Source organism: Dunckerocampus dactyliophorus, chromosome 13 (genome assembly GCF_027744805.1).
Source record: "Dunckerocampus dactyliophorus isolate RoL2022-P2 chromosome 13, RoL_Ddac_1.1, whole genome shotgun sequence".
NCBI lineage: Eukaryota > Metazoa > Chordata > Actinopteri > Syngnathiformes > Syngnathidae > Dunckerocampus > Dunckerocampus dactyliophorus.
Window position 1 is genome coordinate 28,200,397 of NC_072831.1, and position 23,095 is coordinate 28,223,491.

At 43.3% G+C, this 23,095-nt stretch overlaps 1 protein-coding gene across 22 annotated transcripts in view; it reads left to right on the plus strand.

Annotated features, from left to right (window-relative positions):
• Nucleotides 1-23,095, plus strand: part of tnika (TRAF2 and NCK interacting kinase a) — an 83,239-nt gene that overhangs the window by 42,807 nt on the left and 17,337 nt on the right. For 5 of the 22 annotated variants that reach the window (XR_008573366.1, XM_054795853.1, XM_054795856.1 and 2 more), the window contains exons 4-22: nucleotides 1,721-1,846; nucleotides 3,272-3,382; nucleotides 4,262-4,352; nucleotides 4,558-4,688; nucleotides 4,771-4,825; nucleotides 5,183-5,261; nucleotides 6,006-6,181; nucleotides 9,156-9,222; nucleotides 9,308-9,506; nucleotides 11,562-11,678; nucleotides 12,799-12,885; nucleotides 14,321-14,509; nucleotides 15,929-16,441; nucleotides 20,502-20,666; nucleotides 21,018-21,278; nucleotides 21,367-21,473; nucleotides 22,133-22,248; nucleotides 22,769-22,860; nucleotides 23,010-23,033. Coding sequence is in view for 21 of the 22 variants with exons in the window: in XM_054795853.1 (XP_054651828.1) it covers nucleotides 1,721-1,846; nucleotides 3,272-3,382; nucleotides 4,262-4,352; nucleotides 4,558-4,688; nucleotides 4,771-4,825; nucleotides 5,183-5,261; nucleotides 6,006-6,181; nucleotides 9,156-9,222; nucleotides 9,308-9,506; nucleotides 11,562-11,678; nucleotides 12,799-12,885; nucleotides 14,321-14,509; nucleotides 15,929-16,441; nucleotides 20,502-20,666; nucleotides 21,018-21,278; nucleotides 21,367-21,473; nucleotides 22,133-22,248; nucleotides 22,769-22,860; nucleotides 23,010-23,033 (2,706 nt within the window). In the remaining variant the exon portion in view is untranslated. The remainder of the gene's footprint in view (nucleotides 1-1,720; nucleotides 1,847-3,271; nucleotides 3,383-4,261; nucleotides 4,353-4,557; nucleotides 4,689-4,770; nucleotides 4,826-5,182; nucleotides 5,262-6,005; nucleotides 6,182-9,155; nucleotides 9,223-9,307; nucleotides 9,507-11,561; nucleotides 11,679-12,798; nucleotides 12,886-14,320; nucleotides 14,510-15,928; nucleotides 16,442-20,501; nucleotides 20,667-21,017; nucleotides 21,279-21,366; nucleotides 21,474-22,132; nucleotides 22,249-22,768; nucleotides 22,861-23,009; nucleotides 23,034-23,095) is intronic. The other 17 variants (XM_054795857.1, XM_054795858.1, XM_054795862.1 and 14 more) reach the window with 12 other exon arrangements.

Sequence of the window (23,095 nt, forward strand, 5' to 3'; positions counted from 1 at the left end):
GTTATTAGGGCGGCAGTGTGGTCTCAGGCGTGTCTGCAAAGCAGGGGGGAATCGCGACTATATTTAGAGATGCTGGCGACTACGCTCTGCCTTTCACGGTCAGCACAACAACAATGCGACGCTGCAGAGGAACGAAGCAGCGAGGGAGTGAATGAGTGAGGATGTGAATGAGTGCGTGTAAATCAGTACATGTACAGGAGCATCTCCCAAATGGGAGTACAGCCCTCACGCGGTCCCAGAGCAGACTGTTTAGACCAGCGGTGTCCAAAGTGCGGCCCGGGGGCCATTCCAAAGTATAATTGAACATGAAAAAAAAAACTGAAAAATTTAAAAACCTGTAGTAATTTTACAAGAATAAAGTCAAAATATTAAGAGAAAAAAGTGGTAATTTTACAAGAATAAAGTCATAATATTTTGAGGAAAACTAACACCATCTTTGTAGCATAAAGTTAAGATATTAAAGACATAAAGATGTTATTTTTTAAAGTGGTATTGATTTTAGAAACTAAACAAAGTAAAATTGTCATTTTTGGAAACTTGGGTTGCGGCAAAGTCATGTTAGCAGAATAATGTCAAAATATTATGGGAATGAAGTTTTACACCAATAAAGTAAAATTATTTTACAGGAATAATGTAATTAATGTAAAGTAAAGTTGAGAGTTGAATTAGGTTGGAAAATTTACAAAAAAAGGCAATAGCAGAAATGGGGAAAAAACAGCTAACGAGAATAAAGTCAAAATATCAAGAGAAAGACGTTGTATTCTAACAAGAAAAAAAAGTCTCAATTTTACGAGAATAGACTGGTAATGTTATGGGGCAAAAATAAAGTTTTTTAGTAGCATAGAGTTGAAATTGGCAAGAAAAAATATGTTGATCATATATTTTTAGGGGTGCTCCGATCCGTACCAAAAGCATTTGGACACCCCCGATTTAGACAATCATCATCTTGGAGGTGTGTTTTGGACTCACTTTGAAACAGTTTCGACCCATTCATGTTTTCCCTTTTATGAACCGCAGCTCCCTCCAGTGCCGGCAGCACTCGTGCAGCCCCATGACGCTACCACCACCGTGCCTGACTCTAGGCAAGAGACAGTTATCTTGCTGCTCACTTGTGTTGCCCGTGTGTGGACTCGTTGTCAGAGGACCAACCTATGCTGCTGTGCAGGCTGTACACTGACTACTCTAAAGTGTCATGTACTTTTTTCCCTTGAGAAGATGGGCTGTTTTAAAAGTGTTTGCTGAAATGTGTATCAAAAGGCGATAACCAAACAGATGCAAACATAATCTCCTTAGTGGAGGAAATGATTTTCCGCCGTCATGAACTGGAAAGTATTCAGGCACAAACACACAATTCTTCCAGTTCTCCAACAAAACAAGCCTTTTCAAATTAGTCTTATCTCAATCGTGGAGCCATCATTTCCCAAATTATACTTTCAAGTGAACAACTGCTCATTTCAGACAAGACACCCCCCCTGCCACCCAAAAAAAGCCCTCCTTACTAATCTTAATTAAAAAAGTAACGTTATTAGAGGGTCGTTCACGAGCCAGCTGTGTTCTTTGCTGCTGCAAAAATGCTAATTCCTCAACAAGCCTTTTGTTCCAGCGCTGGCTCATTAAGAGGTTCACACGGTTCATTGCTTGCTGATGCTTCCTCCTGTGTGTGTGTGTGTGTGTGTGTGTGTGTGTGTGTGTGCGTGTGTGCGTGTGCGTGTGGTCTCAGGATGAGGAGGAGGAGATTAAAGCCGAAATAAACATGCTGAAGAAGTACAGTCATCACCGCAACATCGCCACCTACTACGGCGCGTTCATCAAGAAGAACCCTCCTGGAATGGATGACCAGCTATGGGTGTGGTATTATTATGCCTCTTTTCTTTATGCGACTGTGTTTCAATGCACTGAGGCAATGGAAGTAACCAAGCATGCGGATAAAGTCAAGTCATCACTAATGTTTTCAGGTTAATCTAACATTAGCTGCTAAAGGGGAGCATCATCGTGTTGTGTGTGTGTTTTCTCTAAATGTCCCTTCTCGTTGCCTCATGTTTGCGTGTCTGCAATGTCCAGAGGATGAGAGATTCTGCTTCCTCTCGCCTCGTAATCCATGGTGATGACGGAGGGAGCTTGAAGCTGGGCCCAAAACGGACCAGCTGAACTTTGGGCCACTAAATAAATATCTACAGATGTAATGCACAATGAATGAACGAATGAACGAAGGAAGGACGGAAGGAAGGAAGGATATACCATACTTTATTTAGGTTATTTTAGTATGAAATGTATTCTATTTATATACATGATTTTAGTATTAAAAAGAAGGAATATTAATTCAATACAAGTGTATTTCTGTAGAATATCGTCAATACGGGCGGGAATCTCTGGCCACCTTACAATTCGATGCGATTACGAATCAGAGGACGTTTTTTTCATGCGTCATTTTGTTCTATATCTAATTACTACAACAAAGCATATTTGTAATGATCCACAAGTAAAATGAACATGAAACAGATGAGTGGACGTCCATTATCGTGTGATAAAGGGGAGGTTACGTCTGCCAACGTATTTCCCGTTGCACAGAACCAGCAGGAACAGTAAAGCACGCCAGCAGCAGCATGAACAAAATGAACAAACTCCAGCATATTCTGAGGAACCAACATTAAAAAAAAAATCTGCCATTTTTCACAAATAAATGAACTCAAACTAAAATCCTGAGCATAGAATATGGACGTTGGATGTGGGTTCCAAAGTGTGCAAAAAAAGCACGAAAGCCCTGCTTCTCAACAATCCAATACGACTAAATGCGTTATCGCCTGCTGGATGGTTCTCTGGTTGGCAGCAACTTCATCGGCTGCTTTTCCTCCTGGTTCGGGTGGAAACGTGCACGTGGTTTCTCATATTTGTCGTGTTCCCAAAATGTTTTAAGCTTGTCTGACAAAGCTTGCGTATTGTCCGGCTCATTTTGACCTCCAACCACGTGAAAGCCAACATCTGTAACATCTGTTGTGTTGTTTGTGTGCGTTTCCTGCTATCGAGCTGTCTCATGAACTTGAACACAAGAGCTGTTAGAAAGTTAGAAACGACTTTCAGTCTGAAGTCAATACAGGTCCATGATGTACCTAATGAAGTGTCCAGCTGATGTCGACCACGACCGAACAACACTTTTTCTGGCATTAAGTAAAATGCAGTTGTGATAGTAGTACTAGTAGTAGTAGTAGTAGTAGTAGTAGTAGTAATACAAATCCAACAGTCAATAATCAGCCTTGTGTGTGTGCGTGTATAGCTCGTCATGGAGTTCTGCGGTGCCGGTTCCGTGACGGATCTGATCAAGAACACCAAGGGCAACTCTCTGAAGGAAGAGTGGACAGCCTACATCTGCCGAGAGATTCTCAGGGTAATGATTTCACTTCCTACGCGCCGTCCTCGCATTTTACACCCGACAGCCAATCGTGGCGTTTGCGTTGCAGTGATGATGCACCGCGTTTCAGACCCGCGATGCTCGTCGTATCTGTTTTGTGCTGAGGGCAGCCGTATCGCTCAAACGTTTTATCCGCGGAGCCGCTTTAAGCTCGGACACCAGTCACTTCTTACTGCCCGAGTGTCAGAACATAATATATAATAGAATAGTATTATATTATTTGATCATGACTGTTATATGTATTATCATATAAAAACTAAAATAATAGTATATCATATACACCATAATAACATTTTAAACATAAGTATAATTGCACTGTTCTGCACAGACTATTACATCTGATACCAGCATGTGTTGCGGTAGATCTGCCGCGTGCACGGTACAGCTGACATTTACAGTAGAGGGGAAAAAAGAAGAAAAAAAATCAGATTTCCGCTGACAAGAAGAGAGGGAGGCTGAAATAAAACCTTTAACGTTTAGAGTGGATTTAGTAAGTATCGTCCTGGAAAATGCTAAGAAAGCACGCAGCTCTGCTCTTCAGTGAGTGCAAGAGAGCTTCGTACACGGTAGAGATATCATACATATGATATTGTAATGAACACAGTAGCTAAATTCTTATTACATGAGGTGTCTCCGAATGTTTGGCTTGGACTGTATATTTGTGCAAATAAAGAAGCGAACATGTAATGCCTGGTACTCTCTGCAGGTGACTAGATGAGGAGATACAGTCTTCAGGCTGTTTCATGGCTTGTTAAATGCAATTTCAAAACATTTTCTGAGATTAATTAAAAACAAATCTCTGCCCATCTTGTTAATAACCTCCACTTGGCTGGGGGCGTCCTTCACTGCGTGCAGGGCCTGACTCATCTCCATCAGCACAAGGTCATCCACCGAGACATCAAGGGACAGAACGTCCTGCTGACTGAGAACGCCGAGGTCAAGTTAGGTGAGTCTTGTCACATAAAGCCACGCCTGCCAAACAGCGCCGGGATTGGACGGCGGCAGGTGTAGCGTTTCCAGAGCTGTGTGCGTGTGTGCTGAAAGCTGCCCACTCATGGCTTTGTTGCTGCGTCGCCGTTTATGAGGTCTAAAATGAAAGACGGTCCGTCCACTCTTTGCCAACAGCTTCTACCTGTGCCTTCTCCCCGCAGTGGACTTTGGTGTGTCTGCTCAGCTGGACCGCACAGTGGGAAGGAGGAACACATTTATCGGGACGCCATATTGGATGGCGCCGGAGGTGATCGCCTGCGACGAGAACCCCGATGCAACGTATGACTTCAAGGTGCGTGAATGACCCTCCTCCTGTTTGATGCCTTCAGAGGTCACCTTCGCCTCCTCCGGACTAATGTGTTGTCTTGTTGCAGAGTGATTTATGGTCACTGGGGATCACTGCAATAGAGATGGCGGAAGGGGCACCACGTAAGAAGCCATGTTCCATATCAGGGTGGGCAAACTGCGGGCTGGGGGCCACATCCGGCCCGCCAAGCGTTTGAATCCGGCCCACCAGTTGCTCCTGAAAAGGGACACAAGCACATACAGCAGCTTGTATGACACTTTTACAGCTAAAATAAGACAAGTAATTCCAGAATCATAAGCTTAAACTAGCGTGGTCTGGCCCCACCCCCGCCAATTTTATGAACTCAATGCGGCCCGCGAGTTAAAAGGTTTGTCCACCCCTGTTCTATATTGATGTTCACAACCAGCTCAGGTTTTTATTAAAGCAGCTGAATGTGCGTAGTGGATTTCATTTTCATTTTCATATCTGCTGCCCCATAGCGCTGTGTGACATGCACCCCATGAGAGCCCTCTTCCTCATTCCTCGAAACCCCGCGCCAAGGCTCAAGTCAAAGAAGTGGTGAGAAAAAAGCCTGACTATTTTATTATTCTGTTAATATTATTTATGATGTATTATTATTGGCTGTAGTAGCAGTGGTTGTTTTGCCTTCTTTGTGAACACAGCTACTATTCCAATTTGACATATTTTGATGGTTTATTATTGTAATAATTATTATATTACTTACGCATTTAAAATTTATGTATTTATTTTTTTATTTTTATTTTATTAGAAATATTTTCTATAAATGCTACTGATTGCTAAATATATGCTGCATAAATCATTATGATTTTTTTTATTTAGTACTTATTAATTTATTTATTTTGGATTTATTCATTTTATTGCATTTTAGTATCAATATTTTCTATAGATGCCAGTGATTTGTTAAATATATGATGCATAAAATCCTAATTTTTATTTTGTACTCATTTATTGCGGATTTATTTATTATTTTATTGTATTCAGTATTTATGTATGATTTATATATTCATATGTGATGCTAAAATGATGATTTATATTATTATTATTATTAGTAGTAGTAGTCATATTTGGATGTATTGCCTTTTTGTGAACACGGCTATTCAAATTTGATTGGCGTGTGTACCACACCGTACATATAGTTTTGATTGCTTATTATTTTAATAATGATTGTATTGTTTATTATTTATGTATGACGCATAAAACACCTTTTGCAGTGTTCTACATTGGCTGTAAACTATTTTTCCACAGCTTTATTGCACAAATAAATTTAACTCCCCCCCCCAGGTCAAAGAAGTTCCAGTTGTTCATAGAAAGCTGCCTGGTGAAGAGCCACAGCCAGAGACCCAGCACGGAGCAGCTCCTCAAGCACCCCTTCATCAGGGACCTGCCCAACGAGCGGCAGGTGCGCATTCAGCTGAAGGACCACATCGACCGCACCAAGAAGAAGCGAGGAGAACGAGGTGAGAAAGACTCCCGTCCACAACTAACCCGCACAATTAGATTCTGCAGAAACGTGACAAAATATGGCCAGATGTGGTCTTACGGCCGCGCAACAAGTGCTTTTTTGCATGAAAGGCGTTAAAAGCAGTCTGATGGAGCTCAGCATGTGCCTTTTATGTTAAACTGTAGGTGACAAGGCAAATTACGGTAGTGTCATATCTAATAATATAGCTCATCAATATTTAATTGGTTTTATTCTTAAAATATGCCGAGGGCCAATCAAAAACAAGCCGCAGGACGAAAATGGCCCCTCGGCCATTGGACACTGCAGTATTACAGTGCTGCAGTACAGCTTACCTGTTTACCTCACCTTTTAAAACTTACTACGTTGGAGAGCAAAGCTTGGTCTCATCTCACCGTCATAACTTTTAGATCATACAGCGTTAGCATTAGCGCAACAAAATACGGCCAGATCTGAGATGACAGAATGTTTGTACAGCCGTGCCGCAAGTGTCAACTTAAGTGCACATACAGCGCGACCACAAAACATTTGAAAACCGAGGCAATTTTTTAATGTAAATAAAACCCATTCCAGACACCCAAAACAACAAAACAAAAAGTACATTTTATAAAAATACATTTTAGAGACCAGGGGTTCTCAAATGGCACTTTTATTTCAGCCATTTTACATTTTTATTAGTTTTACGCTTTTATTTTAAACCAGTTTTATTTGAATTTATTTTAATGGATTATTTTTTTTACTTTTATGTCAGTCATTTTGCGTATTTATTTTCATTACATTTTTACGCATTTATTTAAGTCATCATTTTTTAGTTTTATTTCTTTTGATTACATTTGCCACTTTTATGTAAGTCATTTTTATTTTTATTTTTTTTACACATTTCTTTAAATTATGTTTGTCTTGTTTTACACTTCCATAATTCCATAATTCCATAATTTTTTTTGGTTTTGAGACATTAATGGGCATTTTGTCAAGGAAATGAGAAAAAAGAGCAAGCATGCAAGTCTTGCATCACGTAAAAAGAAATATGAAAAAGCCCACAAAATGACAGATTTCACTCACAGCGGTGCAACACATGCAGGAGGCCAAGGAGGAAGATGACTCGAGTGTTGCTCCATTTACTTTCAAATAAGTTGTATATTACATATTTTAACGTCATTTTTGGCTTGCTGTCTGCGACCCAACCAGAATGCATCCAATTTTGGGTCCTCACCCACCAGTTGAGAACCACTGTTGTAGTCAATCATTTTTGTTTTATATGCAGAAAACAATGTGAAATAATTGTGAAACAATGCAACAGCGTTTCTCACCTTTTTTTTAATTAAATTGCTGGCACTCGCACTCCATTAAAAAATGCACGGACGGTGAGTTGCTTTGTTTGGGCATTCGACTTTGTGGAACGGTACAGTACAGTTTGTTCTATTCGAAAACCGAGATGTGTAAAACAGGCAAAATTTTGTCGAGCTTTTCATACGAAAACCGAATCGTATGAAAACTGAGGTTTGACTGCATTACAGTGCAGCTTACATCTTTTCTGTCACCTTTTAAAACATACCTTGCTACTTTGGAGAGCTAAAAGTGCTGTCCAGCCAAGGCCTAAATCCTAATCCTAAACGATATCAGAAAGAAAAACGACTCCCCGGATGAATCAGACTGTTTCATTCCGGTCTTATTGGTGAGCTCGTGAACCTTATAAAGCGAGTGCGACATGCATGGCAAGCTTTTTTTCGGCACAGCTCCATCTGTTGGATCTTGTGGGTCATCCCCTACTTGACCCATTTTTAAAGCGGAAAAATGTTTAGTCATTCCTCGTCAATTGCGGTTAATTGCTTCCAGAGCCAACTGTGATGAGTGAATTTCCGCAAAGTAGGAGTCAATATTTATGAATGGAATATTTTCATATTTAGAGCATAGAAAACCTGTTTACGACCTTCTAAATACGGTTTTTAACATTAGTAGAACCCTCTAAACAGGAAATAACACATATATAGTCACCTTTACACTCCTCTTACCCAATATGATACGCATAATAAGAGAAAATAAGACTTAAATAAGACATAACCTAGACTCACACATGTTAGCATTGAGAGAGTCCCGTGTTGTTTCTTTTTTACTTCCGATTTCTGTACAGTACTTCCTGCGGTGGCTGTTTACTGACACCTAGTGACCAGTGTAGAACACTCCATAGCATCACAGCGTCTTTTGAATGCGTCTTTTGAATGCCTTATATTTTTATATTACTTCATTTAGGCATTTTTAGGCTTGAAAATGCTTAATTTAGGCAAAAAATATGTAAAGTGTCCTTAAATATGCTTATTATTTTTGATTAATCAGAGGCTGTAGTAAAAAAAAAAAAAAAAAAAAAAAAAAAAAGCACTTTTCATTATTTCATGGGTTTGATTTGTGTCCAAGTTGTGTGTACTTTGTTGTTGTGCTTTTTGTGGAAACAAACCATCAAAATGGAATCATTGTCGCTTCTGACAAGTTGGCGAAAGGAAAGAAAAGCCCGCTGATGAGAACATAAACTTTTTCTGTTTTTAAGAGCGATTCGTTGCAGCAGTTTAGCCGCGAGGAAGATTTGCTGCGTGGCAAACACCCGGCGACATATTTCAGTGCCACTCAAAACACGGCGAGTGATGCCGAGCTGCGTTATTACCGAGCAGATTAATCGCTTCGTGACACAAACACTGCGGGCCAGACGCTGATGTGTGGAAGTGTCTCATCACGACTCGGAAGCTTTCCTTTTTATTTTTTTTGTTGCAGATGTTTCTTTGTCACATTTCTCTCTACTATGGCTCCAGGCGCAGTTTGTAACTGAAATGTGTCCTAGCTCGTCTTCTCCATCGCTTTAAAATTAGAGCTTTCTCCTGAAAGGAGCTCAAAGTGGGGGGAAAGGGAAGGATGGAGGATTTGGGAATGTCAGAAGCGTGATCGCTTTGGTGATCAGTGGTGACTCATCCTGTTTGTGTCAGATGAGACCGAGTACGAATACAGCGGCAGCGAAGAGGAGGATGAGGAACGAGACATGGGTGAGCCAAGGTCAGTGCCCCCCCAAACGACTCAACCGCACTCCTCCCAAAGCTTTCCTCGCCACGTCATCGCCGCGTCTCCCCTTGCCCCCCAGCTCCATCATCAACATCCCCGGCGAGTCCACCCTGAGGCGGGACTTCCTGCGCCTGCAGCTGGCCAATAAGGAGCGATCGGAGGCGCAGCGGCGGCAGCAGCTGGAGCAGCAGCAGAACGAGGAGCACAAGCGCCTCCTGCTGGCAGAGAGGCAGAAACGCATCGAGGAGCAGAAGGAGCAGCGGCGGCGGTTGGAGGAGGTAAGCTTGCGGAGATCGAGCGTGTCATTGGTAGTTTCCACTCCGAAACAGTAGGGGGCAACGTATGACTTTTTGGGTTGGTGGCGGAGACCTGGTCTTCCGGTTCTTGCCGTATGGAATGTCGCTTCTCTGGTGGGGAAGGTGCCCCAAACTTGTGCGAGAGGTTGAGACGTTCCGACTAGACATAGTTGGACTCACCTCGACCCACACTTTGGGTTCTGGAACCAAACTCCTCGAGAGGGGATGGACCTTGTTCTGTTCTGGGGTTCCCGCTGGGGAGAGGCGGTGAGCTGGTGTGAGCTTATTATTAGCTCCCCGACTCGGTGCCTCTGTGTTGGAGTCAACCCCGGTGGACGAGTGGGTCACTTCCCCATTCCTTCGGGTTGGGGAAGGGTCCTGGCTGTCGTGTGTGCGTACCCGGAGTACCCAGCCTTCTTAGGGTCTACCAGACCTAAGAAGTGCTGGAGTGCACCCCTGATGGTGACGCCGTAGTTCTACTGGGAGACTTCGACCCCCATGTGGGCAATGACAATGACAGTGGGACCTGGAGGAGTGTGATTGGGAGGAACGGCTTCCCGAATGGCAGCTGGGAGGCTATCTGGATGACATGTATGCTCACATGTCTTCCTGGGTTTCATCTCAAAGAAAAATGAATTATGAAAGTGGAAAAAAAAGACAAAAACAATTTAAAGAAAAGTGTAAAAGAAGAATTAAAATAAAGGATAATAAAAAAGTAAAAATGTTACAAATAATAAAAATGACTTAAATAAAAGCGTAAAATATAATGAAAATAAATACAAACTTAAAATGACTGAAATAAAACTATAAAAAATAATCCATCCAAATAAATAAAAATAAAACTGTCCATTCATCCATTTTCTATACCGCTTCATCCTCATTAGGGTCGCGGGGGTATGCTGGAGCCTATCCCAGCTGACTTCGGGCGACAGGCGGGGTACACCCTGGACTGGTCGCCAGCCAATGGCAGGGCACATATAGACAAACAACCAATCACACTCACATTCATACCTATGGACAATTTAGAGTCACCAATTAACCTCACATGCATGTTTTTGGAATGTGGGAGGAAGCCGGAGTACCCGGAGGAAACCCACGCACACACGGGGAGAACATGCAAACTCCACACAGAAATGCCCAGGGGAGAACGAACCCACGTTTTCCCGATCTGCAGGCTGTTCCTGTATTGGCCAACGTGCTAACCACTAGGCCAATGTGCTAACCACTAGACCACCGTGCTAACCACTAGACCACCGTGCGGCCCAAAAAATAAAACTGGTTTAAATAAAAATAAATGACTGAAATAAAAGTGTAAAAAATAGTCTAAATAAAAATGACTTAAGTCAAAGTGTAAAAAATGATAAAAAATAAATAGAAATAACCTAAAAGTGTAAAACAAAACAACTAATATAAATAAAACGGGCTTAAGTAAAAATGGAAACAATATTAAACATTAAAATTACTTCAATAAAAGCGTGAAATATAATAAAAATAAACACAAATTTGAAATGTCTGAAAGACAAGTATAACAAATAATCCAAATAAATAAAAAAAGGTCTTAAATCAGAATGTAAAAGTGTATCACTAAAAATGGCTTAAAGAAAAAAGATAAAAAGTAATAAAAATGACAAAAGTCATTTACACTGACGTGGAAAATGAAAAGAAGCATAGAAGCATAGAAGCATAGAGTGTCCCAATGAAGCCCTGTGGGAGCCTTTCTTTTTCCATAGCAAACTTCAGCATGACTTAGAGAAGGAAACACTTCCTGTAGCAGACACACAGTAATGATTTCTACTGAAGCACACCCAAGCAGTGGCCTCCCTCGTGTCCCCCTCTTAGTCCTTGTTTACAGAAGAAACTCCTTCGCACATAATCTGCAGTTTCCCACTGGGGTTTTCTTGCCTCAGCACTCAGATGACCCCACCAAACACGACGGAGTTTCACCCTCGGAGTAGTTTTTTTTTTTGGTGGCTTTTGTTTTGTTTGGAAGTCGCGCCGCCTAACGTCCGTCTTGCCGTCTTGATGTCCTCCCGGCAGCAGCAGCAGCGGGAGCGCGAGCTGAGGAAGCAGCACGAGAGGGAGCAGAGGAGGCGCTACGAGGAAATGGAGCAGCTCCGCCGAGAGGAGGAGAGGAGGCACGCCGAAAGAGAGCAGGTTGGCATGCGCATGGTTGCTGTACAGTATGTCCAAGGACACATTTCTGCAGAAATATGGAGCCAGTAGGATACGAATTTCACTTGTTGGACATTACGCAGCTTAAAGGGGCAGCGGGACATAATCGCTTTGTCTGTCTCAGGTGGAAACATGCATTTTAGCCTAATTTGCGTGATGCATGTGCATGTTGGAGAGAGGAAAAAAGTGAGCAAAAACGTGAAAAGCACAACAAATATGTTTAGAACTGCAAATGAACTTTCTTCCGTCACATCTTTTTGTCTTTTTAAGCACCCGCTGCTTGTTGAGAAGAGCGACACGGGCAAGTCTCTGTTAGAAAGCCCAGCACGTGTACACGGTCATTAGAGGTGCAACGGGACAGAAGATGACCAGTCCACTTTGATTTGGATTTTCAACATGGCGATAAAGATTATTACTCGGGGTGTCACGAGATCTTGAAAAAACGTCCTTGTGATAAATAAATTTGTTAATCACACCATAAATGAAAATGAACTCTATCATTTTTACAGCCTCCATACATTGCCATGTGCATCCGTGTCTGTTTTCTTCTTCTCTGGACTCCAAACGGGCTCTGTGCATTGGTTCAGCATCTAGACGCCTCATAGAACAACGGCGTTCCATAAAACAACAGCGTTTGAATAGAATGACACTTGTCAAACAGTGGGGGGAGGCGGGGCCGCTAGCATATACACACATAGTGCAGCATGTAAGTCTCACCACGATGGATTGTAATGTCAACGCTGAAGCTGGTGTTAACACAACATGAGGTGTCCTGGCTGGTCCGCCTACATTGTGGTCTATATAACTATGATGTAGGTTCTAAGCTGTTAAAATGAACACATTAATACTGCTTTCATCTGTGTTATGCTTGTCCTTGTGTTGCTGGTCTGATCTTCCATATCTTCAAACCCCTTTTGTATCTTTGTAACACATTGTAATTGCTTCTCGTCCTCGTTCGCAGCCATCTCCGGCGATAATCTCCACCACTGATTGTCTGGCGTCTTTTGCTTTGTCGGTGCTTAGGTGTCTGTGCTAACCTTTCTTAATGTGCTCCTGTTTCTGTGTATTCCTCCTCCTCCTTGTGCCTGCACATGCTGCTCAGGAGTATATCCGTAGGCAGCTGGAAGAGGAGCAGAGGCAGTTAGAGATTCTGCAGCAGCAGCTACTACAGGAGCAGGCCTTACTGCTGGTAACCTTTGTGTTCGTGCTTCCTCGTCCTCCCCGCATGCAGGAAGTGTTTGTGGAATAGGAGTCTGCACTTCAGACGTCCATGTCAATGTTTGCATGTACACTACATTTTGGAGGATTTCCCACTGGGGTCTTCTTCCCTAATCATCTCTGGAGATCATCAGTAGGACAGGACAGGGGTCTCCACCCTTGACGAGATGAAAACAAGCCAGTGGGAATCCTCCATCCTCTTGCTGAGGGTGACACAAATGTACAAGCTGTCTAATGAGATCCAATACAATGGCTGCATGGGGGAAATGTGCACTTTTTAGCTTTTTAACATAATTTAATCTATTAGTTTGAACTGGCAGTGGCAGTTCTGGCTTGAACGAGGCCCTGGCAGCACGAAGCTGTAGTTTCATCTACAGTATGTAACATTACTGACACCTACTGACCAGTGTTCAATACTACATTTCATCGACACATCTTCTGAATGCCTTATATTTGTATTTTACTTCATTGAGCCATTTTTATGCCTGAAAATGCTTCATTTAGACCAAAAAAATGTGTACAATTTGCTTAAATATGTATATTTTTTGACAAATTCGATAGAACAGTGATAGAGTGAAGCCGTGAAATTTGAAGAGCAAAGTGGCGAGGGATTTCTGTATGTCACCTACAACAAGTTAACCTTAAGGAGGGGGACAGGAGGAAGTGCTGACGTTACATTGACGTCCAACAGTGACGCCATTCTATGTTAGCCTAGCTTACAGCTGACTGACACGTTGTCGACAGAGCTCCAGGCTGCAGTTTAAGACTTGTAGCAAAGCCTGCTTAAATAATAATTTTAAAAAGTGGTGGGCATATACACAGGCGTGGGCAGACGCCGTAAAAAACCGCAACTTCAGAAGCGAGCGTTTCTCAAACAAGATTTTTCTCACATCAGGTGCTCATAAACAGGCCCTCGGGACGCACATTACTGTGAGAACATCATTTGCATAATACGGTACTTTTGGCTGAACAATGTTATTATTGGAGGGGTGTATAACTGCACTGCTTGATAGTGAGAGCTGTTTTTAATTGGATCTCATTAGATTCTTGCAGCTGCCCCTAACGATGCTGTGGGAAAGCGCATTACATCACATTACTGCCTGTGATTTGCACCCCTGGTTTCCCTCCCCATCCAAATGTATCGATCCCACTCTCCAGTGTTTATGTTGGAGTTCATCGGTCGGTGTTTTTTACGGTTTGCGGCGGCATTGAGCGGGTCTGTGACTTGAACTGTATTTGCAATTACACACAAACGAGTCATTCACAGAAAAACACAATGGCTTTGAATAGAAAGAGCTGTGAATTGCAGTAACTCGATCTCCTGCGTTCGTTTCCTCCATCCTCCACTTATGACTGCCTGCTTTCCTTCCCACCTGTGGGTCACTTTCTGACCTCTTCCCCGCAAGGAGTACAAGCGTAAGCAGGTGGAGGAGCAGCGACAGGCCGAGCGGCTGCAGCGGCAGCTCCAGCAGGAGCGAGCCTACCTGGTGTCTCTGCAGCAGCAGCAACAGGAGGGAAGACAAGCGGAGAAGAAGCAGCTGTATCACTACAAAGACATCATCAATCCCAACGACAAGCCAGCCTGGGCTAAAGACGTAAGTGACAAAGCAATAACGTAGGCAGACAAAGGCGTGCAAGTTTGGACCAGGATGACCGTATTGCAAATGTAGACCGCAGAACATTTTACAAGTTAAAAGAAAAAAAAAGAAAAAAAGATTTATCACTCATAACATTTCTACGAGGTTGTCAGGTCTGCAAATGTATGCAGTAGATGTGCTGAGTGTACACACCAAGTGGCCTCCTTACTCTTATGTTCTAACAGGGTTCATCAGCAGGTTCCACTGTGGGCATCCTCAGAAGATACACGGGACTGAATGTTCTTTGTTTACAGTGAAACCGACAAAGTCAAACGCACTAAACGTTCTACGATATGGAGCCGAACCAACATTTTTACATTAAATAAGCCTCACCACATTTTGAGAGCCTAGCTCACTAAAACTGAATCATCTCCACAAATGCTTGGTGCCTTTTGTGTGTGTGTTTGTGTGGTGGGGGGGGTTGACCACAGAATGTCAGAGAAAAGTGGTCTTGCTGCATCATAGGAAAGTGGGTGGTTGCTTATTACGGTACGAGGCTAAATAATAATAACAAATATTTAAATGTTAATGAGAGGCAGCAGAGTTACTGACCAACCACAAAGCTCACCCAGCAGTACGTACTTTAAGCACGTACTTTACACTCCTGATCTAAATGTGATCAACATTTTTTGCACTGTTGGATCTGAAGGAGGTTCTAAGTAGAGCTTTAAAATGCAAAAAGAAGAAATGGGAGTGAGACCAAAAAAAATTGAGTAAGAAATTTATCGCAAAGAAGCATTAAAGCGAAATAAGCTGTTCATCAGCTGATCAAAAGTTGAAGACCATAGAAAAACCCAAACCACCCTAAAATAGAAATAAAATGTTGAAAAAAGGAGTCAGGCACCATTCTTGTTCATCAGCTGAAAAATGGGTTTTGGGTATGTTTGATGCCAGTGTTTCCAGGAGGCTGCTGGGAATGTTCATCCAGGAGGTGAAGATGGCTTCCACTGGCTGGAACTGGTGTCCATTTTTGTAAACTTCCTTGCCATCCATCCCCAAATGTTCTCACTTGGATTTAGATCAGCTGAACATGCAGGATGGTCCAAAAGAGTGAGCTTATTCCTTTGGAAGTTGTTCCGTTGAAAAAGCCAGTCGTTACCACACAGATGAGGGCTTCAGTCATGAGGGATGTCTCGCTCCCATTTCTTCTGTTTCTGCATTTTGAAGCTCTTCTTAGAACTTTCTTAAGATCCGACAGTGCAAAATGTAATTCTTGCAAATTTTCAACCGCTAGTTTGACTTTATTTGAGTTTTATTGAGCTTTACTTGACAGTGGTTCTACCGGTATGACTGGGAAAAGAAGTTGTGTTCAACTTTGGAGGTTCCACTGTTTTTGTTTTTTGTTTTTGTTCTCACCTTCCTGACTCTGACTCCTAGGTGCCGAAGCAACAGCATGCCCAGCGCGTTAACCCTCCCCGCTCTAACCTGCGCCATCACCAGTCATTCAACCAGCCGTCGTCGTCCCCGGCCTCTCACGGCCAACCCCGAGCTCAGACCCCTAAACGCACCCCGTCCGTGGGCGCCCAGATCCTCTCCAACCACCTCCCCCAAATCCGACTCGCGCTAGACTCCGGGGAGTCTCTCGACCCGGGGCTGAAGCAGGAGATAAGCCAGCAGGTCAGAGAGTTGAGGGCTCAGAGACGTAGTCAGAGGAAGTGTAGCCCGCCCAAGGATAATAAGGTCACTCGGAAGGAGCCCCAGAAAGAATGTTGCAGTCATATTCCCATGAGACATCCAAACCCCGCCGCCAACCCCCAACCCCTGGAGAAAGCAGAGCACCAGAAAGAGAAGTCCCGAGGCAGGCCCCTCTCAGCGCCCAATCACGCCGACATCGTTTTGTCCTCAGACTCCCAGGTTGTTGTTAAAGCCCCGGCACAGGTCCACAAACTGGTTAGTGCTCGCCGGCCGCTGCACCTTGACTCACCTCCCCCATACAATAGATGTAGACGTACAACATCAAGGAGGGTGGTTTCATGCTTTCTCCTCATGTCTTCACTTCCGTATAGCCCACCGGCACCGTTGGCCGTCATCTCTCGCATAGCTCATGCAGTAGCACAGACGTCTGCATGAACTTTGGTCTTTGTGAGTGACGCATTTTCAGGCCGCTCATTTATGGAAGGAAGCACAATAGATTTAATGTCACTGACCCACAGGTCAAACTCTGTCATCGTAAAGCGCACCTTTGGATACGTCTTAGCTTGGAATATGTGGCTTGTATTTGCTGGTACATGAAAAAGTAGAAAAATATTAGATGTCCTGGGAGCAGATCCTTTCACAGGTTCAAGCATTGGGTCTTCATCCTTGATGAAAGTCCCAGCGGTAGAGCGGCTCGGACCTGGCTGCTCTACTTTCCGAACATGTTTGAGAAGAAGCTTTATTGTCATTGCAAGGGGGTACAATGAAATTCCGCAACATCTCCTTGTAGCAGCACGATGCAGTCCTGAAATATCAAATATATAATGTGATATAAATAGTAAAATAGTAAAAGTAAAATGCAGAAAATGTAGAATATTTACAACAGATACACAGTGTAAAAGTCTATCGAGTGATGTCTGCTTTCACTTCCATGGTGGAGGCTTTCCTTTTCTTTGACGCACCGCCATCGCATGAGTCTGCCTTGTGCTCGGCAGACATGATGAAGGGCGGTAGGTTTCTCAGTGGACTGTAGCTACGCATTCTTCCGCACACATATAACTAGTTGTGGAGCGTGTGTCGTATTTACGAACCAAACCGCTCAGGTCGAAACTAAGGGAGTACGTCGGAACCACAAAACATCATAAACCAAGAACAGCCTGTGTTGAAAAAGTCCTGAGTACCACTGGATGGAGTCCGCGTACCACCAGTGGTACTCCTTCCACAGTTTAAGAATATTTGGCTTAGGGCAAGGTTGTCCAAAGTGTGGCTGGCGCCTGTGTTCTAAAAACATACTTTCACAAGAAAACTAAACAAAGAAAACAACAGCAAAAATGGAAAAATCAGAAGTAATTTTACAAGAGTAAAGTCAAAATATTAAGAGAAAAAAATCTAACAAGAAAGTTATAATTTCACGAAAAAAAATGTTGTAATATTGTGAGATTTTTTTTTTTCATTTCAATAGAATAAATTTGAAATATTGAATAAAAATTGTTTAGTTTTTTTTAAGTTGTAATATGAGAAACAAACAAAACAACGAATAAAGTTGTAATTTCTGGAAAATTAGGTTGCAGAAGAAGTTATAATGTTACGAGAATAAAGTCCAAATGTTAAGAAAAGAAGTTGTAAACTCGTAACTTATGAGGAGAAATAATGTCATTTTAGTAGCATAGAGTTGAACTATTCGAGGAAAAAAATACATTATTTTCTCAAAGTTGCAATATGATGAGGAGCAAACAAAACAAAATAAAGTTGCTGTTTTTGGAACATGAGGTCGGGGAAGAAGTTCTAATTTTATGGGAATAAAGTCACAATACTGCGCAAAGAACATTTACCAAGATTATTGAAGAAGAAAGTTACATTTTGGGGAAATTTAAAAAACAACAACAGCAAAAATAGGGGAAAAAGAGCAAGTTGATACTAATCATGGGCATTTTCACCTACAGTACATCACAAGGCTGAGATGCAGTTTTTTCATGAAAGATATATACAGTAGAACTTAAAAAAATATCTACCGTAAGTGGCAAAGTTGTATCCTTTCATTTTTCACTATGTGGCCCTCGCTGGTGAAAGTTTGGACACGCCTGCTTTAGGGAATATCCTGGTAGGACTATGTGAAAGTGCAGTTTCGACATGCTGTACATTTAGGAGATTTGATAGACATTCCGAGAGCACAGACGGTATTTATGTCCAAATTCCCATAATAGGCTGATGGTCAAATGAGTCCTCACAAAGATGCAAGTTCAAGAACATACACGTGGCTTGTATAGAACTCTTCACTTTGATGTCAATACTGACGTTGTTAGCATGCAAGACCAGCAGAGAGGCTCTCGTGTCCTAGTTTGAACTCCTCAGTTCCCCCGTCCTGCATCCCCGCAATGCACGATGGTTTCTAAACTTTTTGAAAAGGATCTCATGGTCAACCATCCAGCCCACCATGCCTGGTTGGAGGTTAGTGGGCGGTAAAGCCTTAGATCGGTGATGGGCGCTGGCCAGGTTGTGGTGGGATCCTTTTGAAGAACTCTCCTCTTTCGTCGTCGCTGTTCCTTCTTAGCTCCGGTTTGGAGTTCTTTTGTCTTGCAAAATCTTTTGGGTGGATGCAGAGTTACCCCAAAGGGTTTTCTTCACATACTAACAAACCTTTTTCTTATAGGTGATGCTAACCTCCTTCTGCCGCCACAGAAGAACTCAAATCCGCCATTTTTTGGTTCCCTTGTAGTCCTCTTCTGTGGGAATCCGCGTCGTCTTTGTGCTGTCTCCTGCCTCTGTAGACGTTGACATCATTGTAGCTGTGACTCCAAATCAACCGCTCACATATCATACTCTGGATACTGAGCCAATGTATAATCTTAAATAATCCCCGTAGATTACGAGCTCAGGAGGATTTGCAGAAATCATTCAAAAAGTGGGGAATACTTGCTGTTGCACATTGCAACGTGAGCGCTGGGGCTCTAAAAAACCAACACGAATTGTGTGTTGGGATGTTGGTGCTTCTGTTCCGGTTCACAAAGACATGCTTGGTTGTGTTTCTTGTGGAAGAACCTCCTCAAAGAACAGCCATGTTGAGGTCTTCTGGCTCAAGAAATCGCCACGCAGTCCCAAAACTTCCCCAAAAAGTTGTTATAGCTCCAACTTCATACTTTCTTCTAAAAAAAAAAAAAAAAAAAATCACTCCCTGTAGTTGCAATGGTCGCATGTTGAGGGTGACCACCCATTTTTTTGTGCCCGTTGTCCCCACTAGGGTCATCTGTGAGCTGGAGCCTATCCCAGCTGAGTGGACTGGTCACCAGCCAATCACAGGACACATATGACACATTCTTTGACCCTGCAGAGATCTCTGTGTATGTTTTGAAATTGCTAGTTGGTGAAATGGCAATGAAATGAGCTTGTAATTGTTACATTGGATAGACAACGTTTGGTCTTTTATTGATTGATGACTTAATCCTGGATATTGGGGGCGTGGGGTGGGAAGGACACAAACACCTGACAGGAAGCCATTGTTCTTTATTCATTATTCCACAGGTAATATTGACCAAGCACAGGAACTTTGGAAATGGAGTAACAATTGTTACCTTTCGTGTCCGCCGCCATCACGCGCGTTAATTAGCGTGGGACGCACCTTGAACGCCTTCTGTTTTGCACACACCAGCTACAAAGCAAGAAGCTGGGCTGTAGTTACGGGGCCAAATTACCCGACATGCATAAAACATTATGACGTTAATTATGTCTCTAAAATCATGTGGGGTCCAATCGTCACGATTGTTATCACTGACATGAACGTTTTGTGAGTTTAATTTGCCACTACTTTTCATAAACGTAACATTTTACATTTATCTTCTTGAATGTTTCTTTTAATGATGTTGCTGTGATTGAACGCTGCAGGAAATGAGCGCGTTTTAAAAAATCCAATCAGGTTTGTTGGTCAGGGGGTTCGGCGAGTGTGTCATATGCAAACGACCATTCACACTCACGCTCGCACCTGTGGACAGTTTAGAGTCTCTAATTAGTCTAGCATGCATTTTTGGGGGATGTGGAAACAAACAACAACAAAAAAAACACCCCCCAATCCAAATGATGGTCACCCTACACATGTCCCAACACTTTGTCCATGTAGTGGGTCCATACCAGTCTCTTCACTGTACTGTAGAGTCTACTAATCTACATTATTCCTGACCTCTCTCCCTGCATGGCGTTCAGGGAGAGGCAGTGGAATGACAGTGGTGTGTGTGTGTGTGTGTGTGTGTGTGTGTGTGTGTGTGTGTGTGTGTGTGTGTGTGCGTGCGTGCGTGTGTGTGTGACACCCCCCTCCCACACACAGGTGGAGGAGAGGTCTAAGCTGAACAGACAGAGCTCCCCGGCGCTGCAGCCCAAAGTGTCCAACCGCATCTCCGACCCTTCCCTCCCTCCCCGCTCCGAGTCTTTCAGCAGCGGGGGCATGCAGCCTGCCCGAACCCCACCCGTCCACCGTCCCGCTGAGCCACAGGTGTGTGTGAGTGCGTGTGCAAAGGAAGGTTTGGTTTGTTTCCCCTGGTGCCTCACTGCTGTTATTGACTCATCTCTTCCTCCCAGTACTACTTTCATCATTTTTGTCTTTGAGCAGGATTACAAGGATTGTTTTTGTACTGTATTTGACATTTTGTGGAAAAAGGTCTTTTTTTTCTACTTCAGTGGTACTATTTGTAGCACCTGGTCATCGGAGGAGCTGAGCGGATGCCGTGCAGTGGAAAAGCGCACAAAAATGATTTGTGCAATCGTCGCCATTTTGTGCCTTTTATGACGCTACGATCCTTGATCCATCCTCGCTCCCCTCATCTCTTCTTTCTCCGTGCCACAGATGGCCCACCTGATCCCCGTCAAGACCCACGCCAGCTCTATGTCCGGGTCACAGTCTCTGCAGGACCAGACGGGTTCCGCTCTGAGCGAGGGTGTCGGCTCGCCCAGGTCGGATATTCCCCGGCAAAACTCTGACCCGACATCCGACACTCAAACGCCGCCGCTTCGCATCGCTGGGAGAGAGGAGCGTGAGCGTGATCGGGACAGAACGGCCTGGCTGAGAGAGGAAGACCTCCCGGCCAAAGTCCGAGAATCGCAATCAGTAAGGCTGTCGTTCATCATGAAAGGTATATCACACAAAAGGATGTTACTGACATGAAACTAACTGTCTTGTGTTTCTGTGTCCTCAGATCCCCCAGAGGACCACTTCCATCTCCCCAGCCTTGGTCAGGAAGAACTCCCCCAACGGAGGAGTTGGTGTGGGCCCTCGCACAGGCTCTCAACTCATCCGAGCAAGGTGAAAGTTCATCATTAGCCTGCGTTTATTTCTCTTTGGCTTACATACGCCCAACAGTGACCAGTGTTGCTGTCGCTGTACGCTGGACATACGAGTTGTGTTCCCACGTCAGCGTTGTCACCTGAAGAACTGAATATAAAAACAGTAACAAAAAGATTATTTGCAAGAATTACATGAAACAGGAAAAAAAAAAAAAAGATTCCTGCGGTCGTCTTGCACACTGGAAGGGGCGTTGCAAAAGAGGGAGAGACAGGCTTATTGAGGCCACGTCACTGCCCGTTTCACAGGAGCTCCTTGATGATGATGATGGCGTTTGAGCGGCCAATACTCATTTAGCACTTTTCCCTTTCTGACCACTTTACGACGTTCGCTTCACTTTTCACTTTCACTTTCCTTTTCTTAAAGGCACAGCAATCAGAAGAGGCTGCCTCATGCTTGGTGGACATCGTTACTGACATCGTTACTGTAGTATTAATAATTTGTGGGCATGCGTACATAACCACAAAACATGAGAACACAAGGCCCGCCTGTACCTGTCGTGTCATGAACTCATTGTTGTCGTCTTCAACCAAGCACTTCCACTCTTTAAATACTGGACCTGTTTGTTTACAGCATATCTACGAGGATTTAAGTATGTTTTATGATTTTCCCCTCGTTAGTAACCCAGACCTGCGACGCTCCGAGCTCTCTCTGGACGCCATGCTGCAAAGAACCTCCTCCAACTCGTCATCCTCCTCCTCCCCTTCATCCCAAGGAGGCTCGGTCGAGAGGAGAGGTATACACGCTTACAGAGAAAGTCTTTCCGGAAGTGTACTGTAGCTGCAAAGAGGGGAAAAAACTCTGTGTAATGGCCAGTACGTTTTTAGGATTTCTTAGCAGGATTTTACACTGGAAGTATCACATGATTTATCGAAGGGGGGGGGTTACTTCACCTTGCTTTTTTCCAAGACTGTCCACCCATAATTCCCCTAATTGCTTTGTTCAAACAGCGATAAAGGGAGGGATGACTGTATATAAAACTGAGCCGTAACGTACGTCATATGTTACAATACAAACTGTCGTATTGTGCAATTTTTAAATAAATAGATGAATGTTTGTTGGAATTATTTTTAATGTAATTTTTTTAGCAATTATAATATGAAATTTTATATGGATAATTTTTAGGTCTTTTTTTATATAATATAATTTTATACATACTGTATAATATTAGGCATCTTTATTTCTATTTCAAATTCAATATTTTTCATGAATATTTAGCTGTGCAGTTTAAATTAGCTTTATTCTCACGCCACCAGGTCACAGCCGACAAGAAGGATCCTCTATGGGAGCCAATCAGGAGGTCAAACAGGAGGAGAGCCGTGACTCAACCAGACCGAGCCGACCAGCGGTGAGTCACGTGCACACGCACGCACACTCACACAGATGCACTCCACTTTCTACGACAACAGCAGCCCTCCACTGTAGGAAATCCTTTACTTCTCACTTTCTAAGCTACTCATCTGGCTCTGTCCTTCTCTGTCCCCCTCCATCCTTCAGAGCTATAAGAAAGCCATAGATGAGGTTAGTGATCCCACTCTTCCGTTGCCACAGTCTTCAGGGACCCTTCTCTCCCCCCCCCCGTT